At 45.0% G+C, this 13,853-nt stretch overlaps 1 protein-coding gene and 2 long non-coding RNA genes across 3 annotated transcripts; 1 reads left to right on the top strand and 2 right to left on the bottom strand.

Annotated features, from left to right (window-relative positions):
• Positions 1–8,790: 8,790 nt before the first annotated feature.
• Positions 8,791–9,262, bottom strand: LOC125764222 (uncharacterized). The gene is made up of 2 exons (XR_007418441.1): positions 9,129–9,262; positions 8,791–9,055 (listed from the first exon to the last, which is right to left on the bottom strand). It is a non-coding gene; the product is annotated as an uncharacterized LOC125764222 (long non-coding RNA).
• Positions 9,263–9,600: 338 nt separating this feature from the next.
• Positions 9,601–10,407, bottom strand: LOC125764223 (uncharacterized). Its single transcript, XR_007418442.1, has 2 exons — positions 10,100–10,407; positions 9,601–10,027 (listed from the first exon to the last, which is right to left on the bottom strand). It is a non-coding gene; the product is annotated as an uncharacterized LOC125764223 (long non-coding RNA).
• A 637-nt stretch (positions 10,408–11,044) lies between these two features.
• LOC125766089 (uncharacterized) lies at positions 11,045–13,570 on the top strand. The gene has a single exon (XM_049431682.1). It carries the CDS (start codon positions 11,045–11,047, stop codon positions 13,568–13,570), a length of 2,526 nt encoding a protein of 841 aa, XP_049287639.1.
• The last annotated feature ends 283 nt before the right edge of the window (positions 13,571–13,853 follow it).

The following is a 13,853-nucleotide window of genomic DNA, read 5'->3' as shown; positions in this document are numbered from 1 at the left end:
TAATGGAAAGGGGAGGGGTTGGTGGCGGGGGATAGAAAAGGGGTGTGGGGGGATGGGGGGCTTTTCGAGGGAGCTCTCGGAGCGAAGAGGTGATTGTGAGGCTTGCGTTTGCCTTCCCCACTGTTGGGGATGGGAATGGAGAAAAGTGAGCGTAAAGCTATTGCTGCCCATAGATCGATGGGGGTTGGGGGCTCGCTTGGACGGAATTCATACGTAAAGCATAAGCTCTCCCTCCACTCCCCTCCCTCCCCTCCCTCGGACCCTTCTCGCCCACACCCTTTCTGACAGGAAAGAAGGGGTGAGATTTGAGGCACGCAGGAAGGATGGAGCTGCGAGAGAAAGAAAGAGCACAACAGTACGAGTTCAACGACCCGGGGCACATCACTCTCGTTGGCCGGTACCAGCCGATGGCCGTAGATATTGTGGGCAAAGTCATTTGCAGGTAGTAACTCTTCGGTGGTCGGCCTGTCTCCATCCCATGGCCTCTCTTTTTTCTTTTGGCTCACGCACACTGCCAGTTCCTATACCAAGTCCCCCTCCCTCCCTCTCCTCTCCTTCTTCCCCCCTTCTACAGATACGCACTCACACATGGGTGCAAAACCGAGCAAAGGCATGCTGCTACTACCATGTTCGCTATCGCTTTCGCATCAATTTTCTCCTTCTCGCTTTTGTCACATTTTCCGCGATTCCAAGCGTCGGACGTCATATCGACAAGTGTAACCCATTAAATGTTCTTTCCCCGTCTCGTTTTTCCTGTTTCATTCGTTTCGATCGTCGTATCGCCCGGCCCAGCTGCTTTCAGAACGAGCCCCAGCTCAGAACGTGACGTACGAAATCGGTGGAAAACGGTTCGACCGGGAGCCCTCCATAAGCGTACCGGGCCACGAAACGGGTGGATCGGAACGGGTTGAAATGATGCGTGCGAATTGACACGTCCTCGCTAACAACGATCGCTCGGTTGCTACCGGCGGGGATGATGCTCCACACAAGACGCCTCCGTCAGATGCACTCACAAACACAGCCGCAACGGCAAGAGTTCCCAGAAAGATGCACTTTTTTGTGTACGCCGTATTCTGAAAGATGCACAGGTAGCAACGGCTCCATGTGACAGAAGGGAGTAAGATTAGCGATTTCACAACCTGTTGCATAATCGGTGCATTTGCTTTCATGCTGAAGAACGGACGTTACAGGGGTAAGATGCTTTATTCGGACGCGGAAGCAATAAACGGTTGTGATAAATTGCCGGAACCGAAGAATCAGGCGAACAAGAAAGGATACTCTCACAAGAAGAAAATGAAACAGAAAAACCTATAATACTTTATTTGGATACCTGGATACAATGTTTAATGATTTAAATTTTTACATTTAAATGGTTCAAATTATTCTACTTTTGCTAAATCTTTCCATTAAATCCCAATCTTCGTCAAATGCTATCAAAATTGGAATTCATCCACAAGTAAAATACAAATACACTGGTACTGCTACATAATGTTATGATGCGTACACGATACACTGTCTTTAGAGCTATGCGTACATAGTACAACCTGGTGCGTTACAATTAACGTTAGAGCGCACAAAGAAAGATCAAAGAACGGAAGCTTCCATACGGCAGACGGAGTGGACGGAAATAATCACACGGATCAGCATCGCCCAGGATGAGCACACCTCGGTACAGCATTAAACCATTGTTACCCGCAAGAAATGATGCTGTGGCTTTTAATATTGCATCATTATCGCCAACAACGCGAAATTACACCAAGATGAGCGCTCGGTGTCCCGGTTCCGTAGTGTTGCTCCCCTGATAGTGGACGTTTCGACTATGTTGGTGTTGTTCCAAATCCTTGGGTTTCTCGGGATCTCGGATCATTCTGTTCGTTTTGCGTCTTTCGTGTGAGTCGTGAGTCGTTTGTGTTTAATGATCGCAATCATATGGGCGCACTAATAGCAATCCCGGAATGATCCGGGATGCGTTCCATCGTCCTGACAGCCTGGCGCTTATTGGTGCACAAACAGACCGAGTAATGTCAGGCCACGACTCGCTGATAATGATGCCAGCGTGTCTATAATGGCGTCAAACGACGGATGGAAGATATACGCTGAGGAAACAGCGCGCTTGAGAAAGCATGGCCCCAGCAACATCGGAGTCTTCCAGTCTCCCCAGATCTGGAGCTAGCTTTGAAATAGGCAATCTCGATACCGCAACCGAGCTCATTCAGCTGGAAGATACTCGCTGAAGGCGGCATATGATCGCACAAATCGACCCATCATCGACGCTATTTAACATCATCTGTTTCTATGAATCTGGTCGGCAATCTGGTGCCTCAGACAACCCCACTCTACCACTGCTACTCAGGCAATCCGATCAATCACCGTGTGGCGTTTGTCGGTTCAATGTTCTGTGATGCCGATGTTTGGATCTTTGAGAGATTTGGTGGATAAAAATGTCTTCTTATATTAATATAAAATAAAAACATATCTATTTAAAATTTCTATTTATATAGAACCATCCGAAATTTGGAGGTCTACTAAAGACAAAACAAGATTATTAGCAATCTTCATGTAGAATGTATTCTCCAAATTCCTGGAATTAGTCTCTCGTGATCATGTTAATGGCATACCAGAAGAAGATAATATAGCTGATCGTAAGACACAATTACATGATGGTGTAAGATCACGGACGAGGTTGATAAGTACACGCACGAAACTATTAGCGACACCAGGGACCACAATTTTCCAACATTGAAGTCGAATGGAGCTTGCCAGTTTCTGCACAAGTTGCTTGCAGCATGCAGACATTCCAATACCCTCGGGTCTCCTGCACTCTACTACCCCGTGCTGCAACAAACCTCGCGATTCCAATCAATGAATTAAAACTGCGAAAATCTAGCGCATAGCGCAGAAGGCATGAATCGGAACCTGCCCACCGACTAACAGAACGGGGAACGGTTTGGCAATGGGGCAAAGAGTGGCCGACCTGGCGCGAAGATAATTACGGCATTCTTTATCTATGTTAATGTCGAAACAGGAATTTCCTCCTTTCATTGATAGGCTATACTCTGTATCTCGTTCTATCGTTCTTTTTTGTCTACCTGGTTGCTGTTCACGACCGACAAGTGCCGGTGGATTGCGTTAAGCAATTTCAATTAGACGAGTGCTCCCTCCCCGGGGGTGGGTCTCCATGAAAAGAAGTGACTGAGATTCAGATTATGGGCAGATGGCTTGGTGAAAAGTGTTTGCGAAATGGGCAGATGCGTTACTGCCATCGGAGCATTAATTGACGAAACGGAGGGAAGGACGATTTAAGGATCGATTATGTCATTTGTGACATGCACTTATTCTGGCATGTTTGTGCGTTGGATACGGTCAGGTACTTGATGCGGAAGTCGATTCGAGCGAGCTAACGATGCATCTTCTGGACGTTCTCAGCCACGCAAGGTGGGATGTATGTACATACTTTTTGTAGGACGTTATTCTAGTGCCCCGAGGGTAGTTCCAAATATCATCAGCCATTCGCCGATCGTCCGAGCATTACAGCACGCATGCAGCGTTTGCCGGTGTTGGTGAGAGTGAGTGTACTTGCAAAAAAGTGCTCTTACCGCACGTTCTGGGTGAGGTTTCTGCTGTCTTTTCGCTCGCCATACTCATTTCGTTTTGTTGCCTTTCTTTCGGGACGGTCGGACCGGACGGCTTTCGGGTTCATTGAACGGCCGCAACCGAGCGATGATGGTGATGTGTATACCCCGTGGGAAGAAAATGGGGTTGCCTGAAACGGGCCTGTCATGCCCGGACATTCGTGCTGGCAACACTGCTGCTGCTAAATTCGTTCGCAATTTGTTTCATTCCACTTTCTCCATCGCGCTCCATCGGACCGGGGACCTGGGTGGGTGGTACTTCCCTTTCCCTTCTGTCGAAAGAACCGAATATAATCTTCTCGTACCAGAAAAAGAGAAATGGATATCATTCCCTTAATTCAACCACCAACCACCACTGGGGGAAGGTCATTTTTCAATAACGCGGTGTTTAAGGTAGAGGCGTGGAATCAGTACGGCGTGCTTACAGGTGACGTCCGCTTACAAGAATGCATCGACTTACCCGTGAAACAGCATGGAAGCAAAGCTTGAACAAATGTTGGACAAAATTTGCAATTTTGATGCGTCATTAAGCGTGCCAGTGCAGTTGCTCCGGGACCTAGTTAGAGCTGTCAACGCGTGATGCACTGATTGCTTGCACCGCTTGCATCGTCTTCGGTCAGGTTGTCTTCCTGGGAAAGAAACAGGCACCTTGCAGCAAATCGCTGTCATTGATCGCACCGGACCCGGTAGATGAGGGAACACGGGTGTGTTGTTTTTTTCCCCGTCGGTTTGTTTGTTTGCCCTAACAAAACGATCGTCTACGGGACCAAGGACCCGCCATTGCCAAGGCTGCACCAATTATCGAGGTCAAGATAGGTGCAACCAACTCTAAGGTAATCGGACAGGGTTAACAGACCTTAACGATAATCCACAATGGAAAAGTACGGGTCAGTACAGATTAAGCTTTTAACTTGAGAAATAGTTGGTTCATTGAGCAGTGCTTTTATTACAAATGTTAATAAAATTGTGTGAATTTGAAATCTCAGAACACTAATTTTTGGCAGAATGGGGTTTCGGTCAATCTGCTAGATATGATTCCCACCGATAGTTTACTATCAACTACTGCTGATTTTAATATTTCCAGCTGATCGAATAAGTGCTCGACCAGATGTTTGACCTATACACAAGGTTTTCAGCTTTATCGATACAGAACTATGACCTTCATTATATAAAAAAATATATTGCAGTATAGTACACAATTGAAAGATGATATCAGAGTTACTGGATTTTACTGGAACTAATTTTAGTCTAAATAATACATTAGGATTAAGAGGTCAAAAAATAAATCGTGACAGTTGCGACAACACATTTTACAAATTTGGACACCATTGCAACACAAAAGGGTTCTTCAAACTTTCCCATCCCCCCGATAACAATGTTTCATACGTAATTCTCACTCTTCACTGAACATATCCTGATTATTCAACGCATACGTTACAATTCCATTTCACCCTCCCGGCCCTGGCCACAAACGGGCGAACATTGCCAGCCGTTTCTACATCCGGCTAAGCTGTCTGTCGCACGTCGCATCGCAGGAGGATTGAACTCTGAGACCAGTTCTGTTTTGGCGCAGTACATTCTGACCGGCCGTACCGGAAAGCGATCGATAGATAAGTGTGACACGAAGAAGAGCAAGGCCCGGCCGCTGCCGGCGATATGTCGGCGAGAATTCGCGAACAAACCGCCAAAGCGAATAGCCTGGTATCCGATTGCAACCTTGCAGCAGCCCTGTTCCTCCTAGTCATCCCTACAACTCCTCATCTCCTCAACCCCTCCTTCGCCATCCTGCCTGCCATACACACGGGCAATGTGCGTTCTTTGGATAGTTTGCGCGCTCGTTGCGCCGTCGAAAAGCAACTGATTTTCCGGTTGCTGCGACAATTATAATCCTCCCCGGGATCTAATTGATGTAACATCACGGACCCGGTGCGGAAGCTTCGAGCTCGAGCACTACTGCCAGCGACGCACCGTTTCCCATACCTGTCATAAGCGATACAGGCGCCCTCGGTTGGGACCCAGTGATATAACACTTTATTTATCACCCGCTTTGTTTTGGGTTCGTCTTCTGCGGTGCGGTTCAACTGCACTGGCTAATAGGCGAAACCGGCCCCGAAGCGAAGCGACGATGGTGCAAAAAACACACCCTATCATCGCCGTGTCTCACGCTCATCCGGTTCGAGTGACATCGGGAAATCGGGGGATCCCAACAGCAAAGGGAATCGAAGGTGACGCGCGATGAGGGTGTCCGCAAATTTGCCATATTAAAAGCAACTGCACTAAAATGTGCACTTAGCGTGCTCGTCGCCAGCGTCTTCCACCCGGCTGGAGCGGCAAGAACTCGTTGCAATGAACTCGACGGTCCAACCGGCCCCTTCATCACGAACGGATTAATACACCGGCGTGAATCGGTCTCGTGGCCGGTTCCAGTTTGCCCTCGAGGTGGATATCGGGGCGCGTGGTTGATGGACCTCATCGATTGGGCAAAACGAAAGGGTTTGGAACGGAAAACGGGAAGTCGGAGGGGGAGTGGGAAAAAGGGATCATGGGACATAAGAGAGGAACAAAATGCAATGACACCTGCAACGTTCTCGGGTGACTCCCTGGAATCTCGTCCAAATGGTCGTCAGCCACAGTGATGACACTCTGGGATGGGTAATGTCGTTGACAGGGTTCACCCATACGGAATCTAGCCGCCCGGTATGCTAGCAGCTAAAGCTATGTTCTAGCTATGATTTGCATTCCAGCTCGATATTGAACACCTGTTTACCGAACGATCAGAGTCGGAAACGGTTTACGGCAGCTGGTGGAGCGAAAATCAATAGGCAAATTATGCGTAAAATGTATGTGCGTGTGGTTTGTACACGGAGGTGATTAGGCCAGGATCCGTAAGCTATACTCTGGATCAATTATCAAATTACATTCATTGCACACTGGGCAATTGCTGGTTAGGATGGATGGAGTTATGGATGTTGGTGTGTCACGATCGCGCTTAGTCAGCCCGCACCAAAGAGTGCTTCAACAGGCAGCACTCGGTGAGGAATGTTGCCAGCGATAAAACTGTCATGAATCATGCCCTGCAGCGTTCTGATCAAGATAGGTGGTATCTCCACACGAAACCGTGTCCACTTTGGCAAGGGATAATATTTGTTGAAAAGCTCACCTCGAGTATTTAGAAAATGTTCAAAATAGAATACTTTACAATTCCAAACTTCAGTGTTTCATAGGATCTTTACAAGACTAAATAATAAAGAAACGCAAAAAGTAACAAGAATTCCCCAATAAAGCCGGACTCCTTCGAAGTTCACCTGTGTAAAGATCAAAGCCCCCAGCAAAGCATGTTGCGTGAGAATTCGCTAATTTCTAACATGATCTCTACCAATTTTAAGCGTAATAACTTAACAACCATTAATAGTACACTTTAGTTTGCTTGGTTCCGCTTCGAGCTGCAATTGCTCTCGCTGTGCAACTGTACCGCCATCACTCTCAACTAACTGCACCGCACCTGCAGCTCCAACCGTGAACTGCCTGCAACTCTAAGCACTGTCAGTGTGTATAAAAAAAAACTTTGCATAACTTACTAGCGGCCGTTCCCAGGCGAACGATTTGCAATTATTTCCGCATTTTATCGCGACACGCACCGAAACGGTACCTCCCAAGATAGGGATCTTGAATTGCAGCACATACACACACACACACTCCCACCGATCGTCCACGCAGAGGGCACATTTGACAGAGGTGGCTAATAAATATTTACTCAGCAAAGCCGCTAAATTACGGCCTGTTTATTAGTTTTCCCGTGCGCAAATACTCGCGCCCACCGTGCAGTTGGGCTTTTGAAACGCGTTGCTTGCTGGCAGTTTGCCGCTGATCCGATCGGCTAAACAGGGTCCGTAGGCGGTCTGATAGTCCCGCTGGGTAGTATAAAGTGGAATTCGAACAAATCAATCACACCGATCGAACGATTACGACAATGTTGCTACATGATGGTGAATGAATCCTCGATCAGCCCATATCACCCCGATGTGCTTTTCCTTGGGCTTGTTGTTTGTCACAGTTAAAGGTGAAAGAAAATACACGACTATCGATTGGATCCACTGAAATGCACTAAAGACCAAGAGTAAGTGTACAGCGTGTAATGATTAGTTTGCAGCCCGGTAATGCTGTATGTCACTTAATAACTTACATCCTGTGTGTAGAGTGCAATTGGTGCGTTTTGCAGTGCATACGCGAAGGTCCGATAGCACTGCAGGACCTGTCGTCGTCGAACTCATCACCCATCGATCCTTAATGCACGGTCATCATTTACCTTCACGATCCTCCAGACCGCCAGGGCCCGACCAGTGAGGCAGGGTGAAGAACTAGGGTGATAGTTGGTTTGTGAGCTACGAACAGTACCATTAGCCAGGTGCGGGTGTACGAACACTGTGCCCCGGAGATATGCGTTCGCTTTGTTTCGACTCCCAGTGCTGGATAATGTCAACCAGTGCTCTTTCGAAGTGGTACCTGCGTTCAAATGGGTTTCTCGCTAACGGCGTTCGGTACCATTTCCGGGTCATCATCTGTGTGAGAAGACAACCGATGGACAACAGACTGTTAGATGAGAATTGCTATTGTTTTCTTGCTCGTGGTTACACTGCACGTTTCACATTTTACCTTAACTATCAGGAAAAAGGTAGGCCTATCATTGTTAGCCCCCCATTATCTGCTGGATGCGGTTCGCAGACGAAGGTTCCAAAGTTGTGCTGTTTAAAAATGGGTTTTGTTTCTTTTCCTCAATTTAAGAGCACTAATCTAGTTAGAGTGCCACTTACCGATCTCTATAACTAGCGCAAACGTCAGAGCGATCTAACAGCGGACAGCTAATATGTCTCTCATATTGCACTGCATTAACTGCCATGCGAAACGGAGAAACGGAGTGCTAGTTGCAGTAAATAATAACCCTAATCAAAGTGTAGTTGATAATGGAATCATTGCTATATAACATTGATAACCTCTAACATGTTTTAAAAGCAAATTCTTTTTGCAGATTAATATTTTTCCCAATAATGTTATAGAAGTAAATTTTCAGTATATTCAATAAATTTGGTATTATAAAATCAAGAAAAAAAATGTAATCTTTGAAACATTTCTGAAGGTGAATAATAATTCAATTTATGGGTCACGTTTAAGCCAATGTACCTCAATTATTTATTAATCATTGGAATATTCCACACTGCATCAAGTGATTTTCCAAGTTTTCGGTTGTACAATATACATTATGGCTCGTTGCATGAACCATTACTCTGATGAATCCGAGTCGCTTTCGCCGATTTGTTGTTGCGACACAAATGCTGCATGGTTTTCCGTTATCAGCTGGCCTAGTGGAATGCTCCTCTTGACGATGTTAAATTTGACCTCGCTGCTTAAGGGTATTGGGACGCCATCTACAGTGATAATGACAATGGAAAGTAAATAAGTTACTGATTTCCAATTAAGTTAAATTCATCCTAAGTTTACCTTGTGCAGCAACCAGAGCGAACACCAACACTACGAGCAGGAGAGCAATAGACACGAACTTCATGTTTTAGCTTTCGAGTAAACTTTGCGATCATCGATCCGTGAATCTGGCGAATTTATACTTTGCTGCTCATAGATTACTAACAGATAAGATGTACGGCAATGATCTAGCTAGAAGTGAAGGATTAAACAATCGATAGTAGTAATGAAATATTTTACAAATACTATGATTCTTATCACTCTAATAGTGTATTTCCTTCCTCATACAAAAACATCTCCTGCACAAACGGATTGAATTCATACATTTATTGTGCTTTGGTTTCTGAAATGTTTTGCTGACAAAGTTTTTATTTACTCATTTCCCATCACAATATCATGATTACAATAGGTTTAATCTTTGAAGTGCAAAAAAAATCCAACTCTCTGTAGTTCTACAGATTACGGAAGCGTTCAATGAAATAAAAAACGAATATTTAAAAGATGTTTACCACTTTGTAAATTTATTAAATTAATTCTAATTTTGAAGTTTATATTTCTGTAACTAATTTGTGAACATATGGGATGATTAGAAAAAAGTCAAATTAAAAAAAATCATCATAAATATCGCCTTACTACAAACATCGCGTACAATATTGAACAATTGTTAAAGTTCGATGATGCGTTCGGGTAACTAAATCTCAGTCATTTATTAATTACATTCTCCAACGAGTTTCCAGGTTATACGAAATAAATTGTAACTTTTTATATGCACTAATTGTAATCCGAAGAATCCGAATAAATGTCATATTGTTGTGGTGTTTTCTTTTTAATCAAGTGGCCTAGTGGAATGCTTCTTTTTGCGATGTTAAATTGACGTTCTTTGCTTGAGGGTACTGAGCGGCTATCTTCTAAAGTTATAACTAAGGAAATAAAAAATAAAGATAAAATATTCATATCTCATATTTATGTTTTAAAGTAGTGGTTGATCTTACCTTGTGCAGTAACCAGACCGCACACCATCGCTAAAAAGCAACAGGACAACAAACACGGACTTCAAGTTTCACGTTTTGAGTTGACTTTGAGATCATCGGTCCGTTATCTAGCGAATTTATAGTTTGCTGCTCATACATTTCTAGTCCATCAGTTGATCAAGATGAATAGCAAGGACACAGTTGGAAGAAATAGACTAAGTACTAACGACATATAGAACAAATAACGCGAATCTTATCACACTTGTAATAGTTTTTCATATTCTCAGAAATTACAATAGCGGTTTTATAATTTATAACATTAGGTTATGGTTTTTCATGTTCAGCACTTCAAATGTAATGTAGAATGTTTTTGCTTGGTTTTATTCTGTTCACGTGTTATCATCATGATTACAACTGCTATAATTACTGATAAAGTTCAATTCTTGGTAGTTGTGAAATTTACTGTTAGCTATAATTTTTAAATGTTACATGAATTATCTCTGAACTACGACGAAGGAACTTAACCACGAATTATAAACACACACTACTTGACGCTATAAGGATTGACATTAAGGGACAATTAGGATGAACTATAATGAACTTTGCTTGTAAAATGAACTCGGACAAATGAATAAACAGTTGCAAACAGAACGGCGCCAAAACTGCACGGGTTTCTTTTCTATACATTTCTTTACCGCGATATTTTCCAGTTTCGAGAGTTTTTCTCACATTTTTGGTCCTTCGAGCCGGATCGTAGTAAAGAAAGTGTATTTTCGGTCGTCATCCTGCTATCAAGGGTGAATTTCGGTTCTTTCGGAAAAGTGCAGTTGTAAGTGACGCTTCGCGCCATCGCTTTCGCCCCGCTATCAAGGGCAACGGTCTTTCACGCGCCATCGTTCAAATTTCGCGCCATCGTTTTCGTCTGTTCGTTTCGTTCGTGTTTCGTGTAAAGTGTAAAGTAATAAAATGGACAAAAAACTCAAGGCTTCGCAACTCAAAAAGAGGATCGCAGTGGAAGGTCTCAAGACGCTAGAACGTTTTCAAGCGGAGTTTGTGCCCGAATTTGCAAGCCAGATTCCAGAAGCGTTGGAGGATTTGGACAGGCACAAGTCAGGGTTTTTCAACTCGATTGAGAAACTCGAAGAGCAGGATGAAAACGACGCCAGCATCGAGGCATACATCAATGAGAGGAGTGATTTTGAGGACCGTCATCGGAAGCTTAAATCATTCCTACGGGAAAACCAACCGAAGGAAGAGGGTACGCTGAACGACACGTCGGGTTTGGCTTCCTCGACGCTTGCCTTTTTTCGGCCAAACGCTTCTAACCTACGTCTGCCAAAGATCGAGCTTCCAACGTTTGATGGAGACCATACAAGATGGCTTTCGTTCCGAGATCGGTTCATAGCCATGATCGACGCGTCTGCAGAACTTCCCGCCATCGCTAAGCTCCAGTACCTGCTTTCATCGCTAAAGGGAGAAGCAGCTCTACCCTTTGAGCACACCCCTTTAACATCCGACAACTATCCAGTTACGTGGGCGGCACTTCTGAAGCGGTACGATAATTCACGGTTGTTAATCCGTGAATACTATCGTAAATTGCACCATCTTCCGGGTGTGCAATTGGTGTGCGTCGACAAGCTTACGCATCTAGTGGACGAATTCACTCGCTTTGTCAACGGATTGGTGAAGCTGAAAGAACCGGTGGATGCATGGGACACGCCACTTTCAAACATGCTGTTGATGAAGCTTGATCGTGAGACGCTGCTGGCTTGGGAAAAACATTCCGTGCATTTTCCTAAGGATAAGTACAAGGATGTGATCGCTTTTGTGCAGGATCGGATCCAGATCCTAAAGTCGACGAACGATTTTGCATGTGAGCATATTGGTAATGTAAGAAAGGTGGCCGGCAATCATCATCAGTCAGTGCAAAAAAGGTCCATCGCAAATGCAGCTGCATCAAACACGACCCATTCCTCACCCCCGGCTCATTCTCAGCAATTGAAGTGTCCCTTAGCATGCACCGATGCACATCTTCTACGCAACTGTCCGATATTCATCGCTAAGGATGTGCAGCAGCGACGAGATGTCGTTACAAACAAGCACCTGTGTTGGAATTGTTTGAGTGGCACTCATCACGTCAAATCATGCAAATCTGATTATTCGTGTAGAACGTGCCGTCAACGTCATCATACACTTCTGCATATCACTCCGGCCACAGCAGTTACCATGGCAGCACATTTGGATGACGATAAGGTGTTTCTAGAGACGGCACAGATTGTGATTCGAGATGATTACGGTAATGAGCATGAGGCAAGAGCTCTACTGGATTCGGGGTCCATGTCGAATTTCATCTCTGAGGAATGCGCTCGAAAACTATTGACCAACCGCAACAAGGTCAATATTGCTGTTTCGGGCATCGGAAATGCGGTGGTACATCAAGTAAGGGGTTCGATCGTCGCTACAGTTCGGTCCAAGCATCAACCCTTCGCTACGGAAATGGCTTTCTTGATTTTGGACAAGCCATCAGCTGCCATCCCTACTTCATTTTCGGACATCTCATCGTGGAAAATGCCAGATGTGGCATTAGCTGATCGCGCCTTCAACGTTCCCGGGGAAGTCGACATCATCATCGGAGGCGATACTTTCTGGGAACTTCACACCGGTCGCAAACGCTCTCTCGGTATGGGAAGACCGTGGCTGGTGGAAACCCATTTCGGTTGGGTGGTCACCGGAAACATTCATCATTCATCGCCTGGTCCGCGACTGTGTCATCTCGCAGCAAAGGACATCCCATTAGAAGACGTCATGCATCGGTCTTCGCAGAACCAAACGCTAGCAGAGGATTCTGCGCTATCGGTGGAAGAGGCTGCATGCGAAAGACACACCGTTCGCTACTCATCGGGAAGGTATGTCGATCGTTTACCCTTTACCACCAATCCAGATGTCGTTTTAGGGGGTTCACAAACCACAGCAGATTGTGGACGTCGTTCCATGAAACGTCGTCTAAACGATAACCCTAAAATGAAGGAAGAGTACGTCAAATTCATGGTCGAGGACAAGCGGTGGGATCACATGAAAAAGGTAACCGATCCAACAGACGACGTGACACGCGTACTACTCCCAGACAAAAAACTAAATTGTCATCGTTGGTGGCACAAGCCACATTGGTCAAGCAGCAAGCGTGAAGCAGAGCGTCGGTTGTGTCGTCTGCCCCAGCAAGAGTCATTTTCGGATGAGCTGCACGATATCGAGAACGGTAGGGATGTTCCGCGCAACTCGAAGCTGAAGTGCCCATCACCAACCATTGAGCAATCGGGAAAGCTGCGCGTTGGTGGCCGGCTTCGTAATACACAAGCGACTGAATCACGCTTGATCATGCGTTCGAATGAACTTCTTGGTAGGGTCGATCATGCTAGTGTACCGCAGGTTGATAGGAGTTTGATTGCGTCAATCAGCGTCAGGAAACCAAATCGTAATCATATCAATTCATGAAGCAATCATATCAAATCCATCAGAAGAGCTAGTCGATATTACACCTGAATAGTTTACAACAACAAACCACGCTACATTGTTGACACTTATAGTTGTCAGTACAAAACACCAACATACACACATCTACACTCATACGGAATGTTAGGAGATAAGCGGTTACATGAAATTCTAAAGCGAAAAGTAGATTAGTAGATCAGAACATTGCATGAATTTTTAAAGAAGTTCCTTCTTTGGTGGCCGGGAATGTGAAATTTACTGTTAGCTATAATTTTTAAATGTTACA

This window comes from Anopheles funestus, chromosome 2RL, assembly GCF_943734845.2.
Source record: "Anopheles funestus chromosome 2RL, idAnoFuneDA-416_04, whole genome shotgun sequence".
Taxonomy (NCBI): domain Eukaryota; kingdom Metazoa; phylum Arthropoda; class Insecta; order Diptera; family Culicidae; genus Anopheles; species Anopheles funestus.
This window is presented reverse-complemented; position numbering and strand designations above follow the sequence as displayed.

What these genes read in the sequence shown, in the direction of transcription:
- LOC125766089 (XM_049431682.1), top strand. Translation starts at nt 11,045, where the DNA reads ATGGACAAAAAACTCAAGGCTTCGCAACTCAAAAAGAGGATCGCAGTG.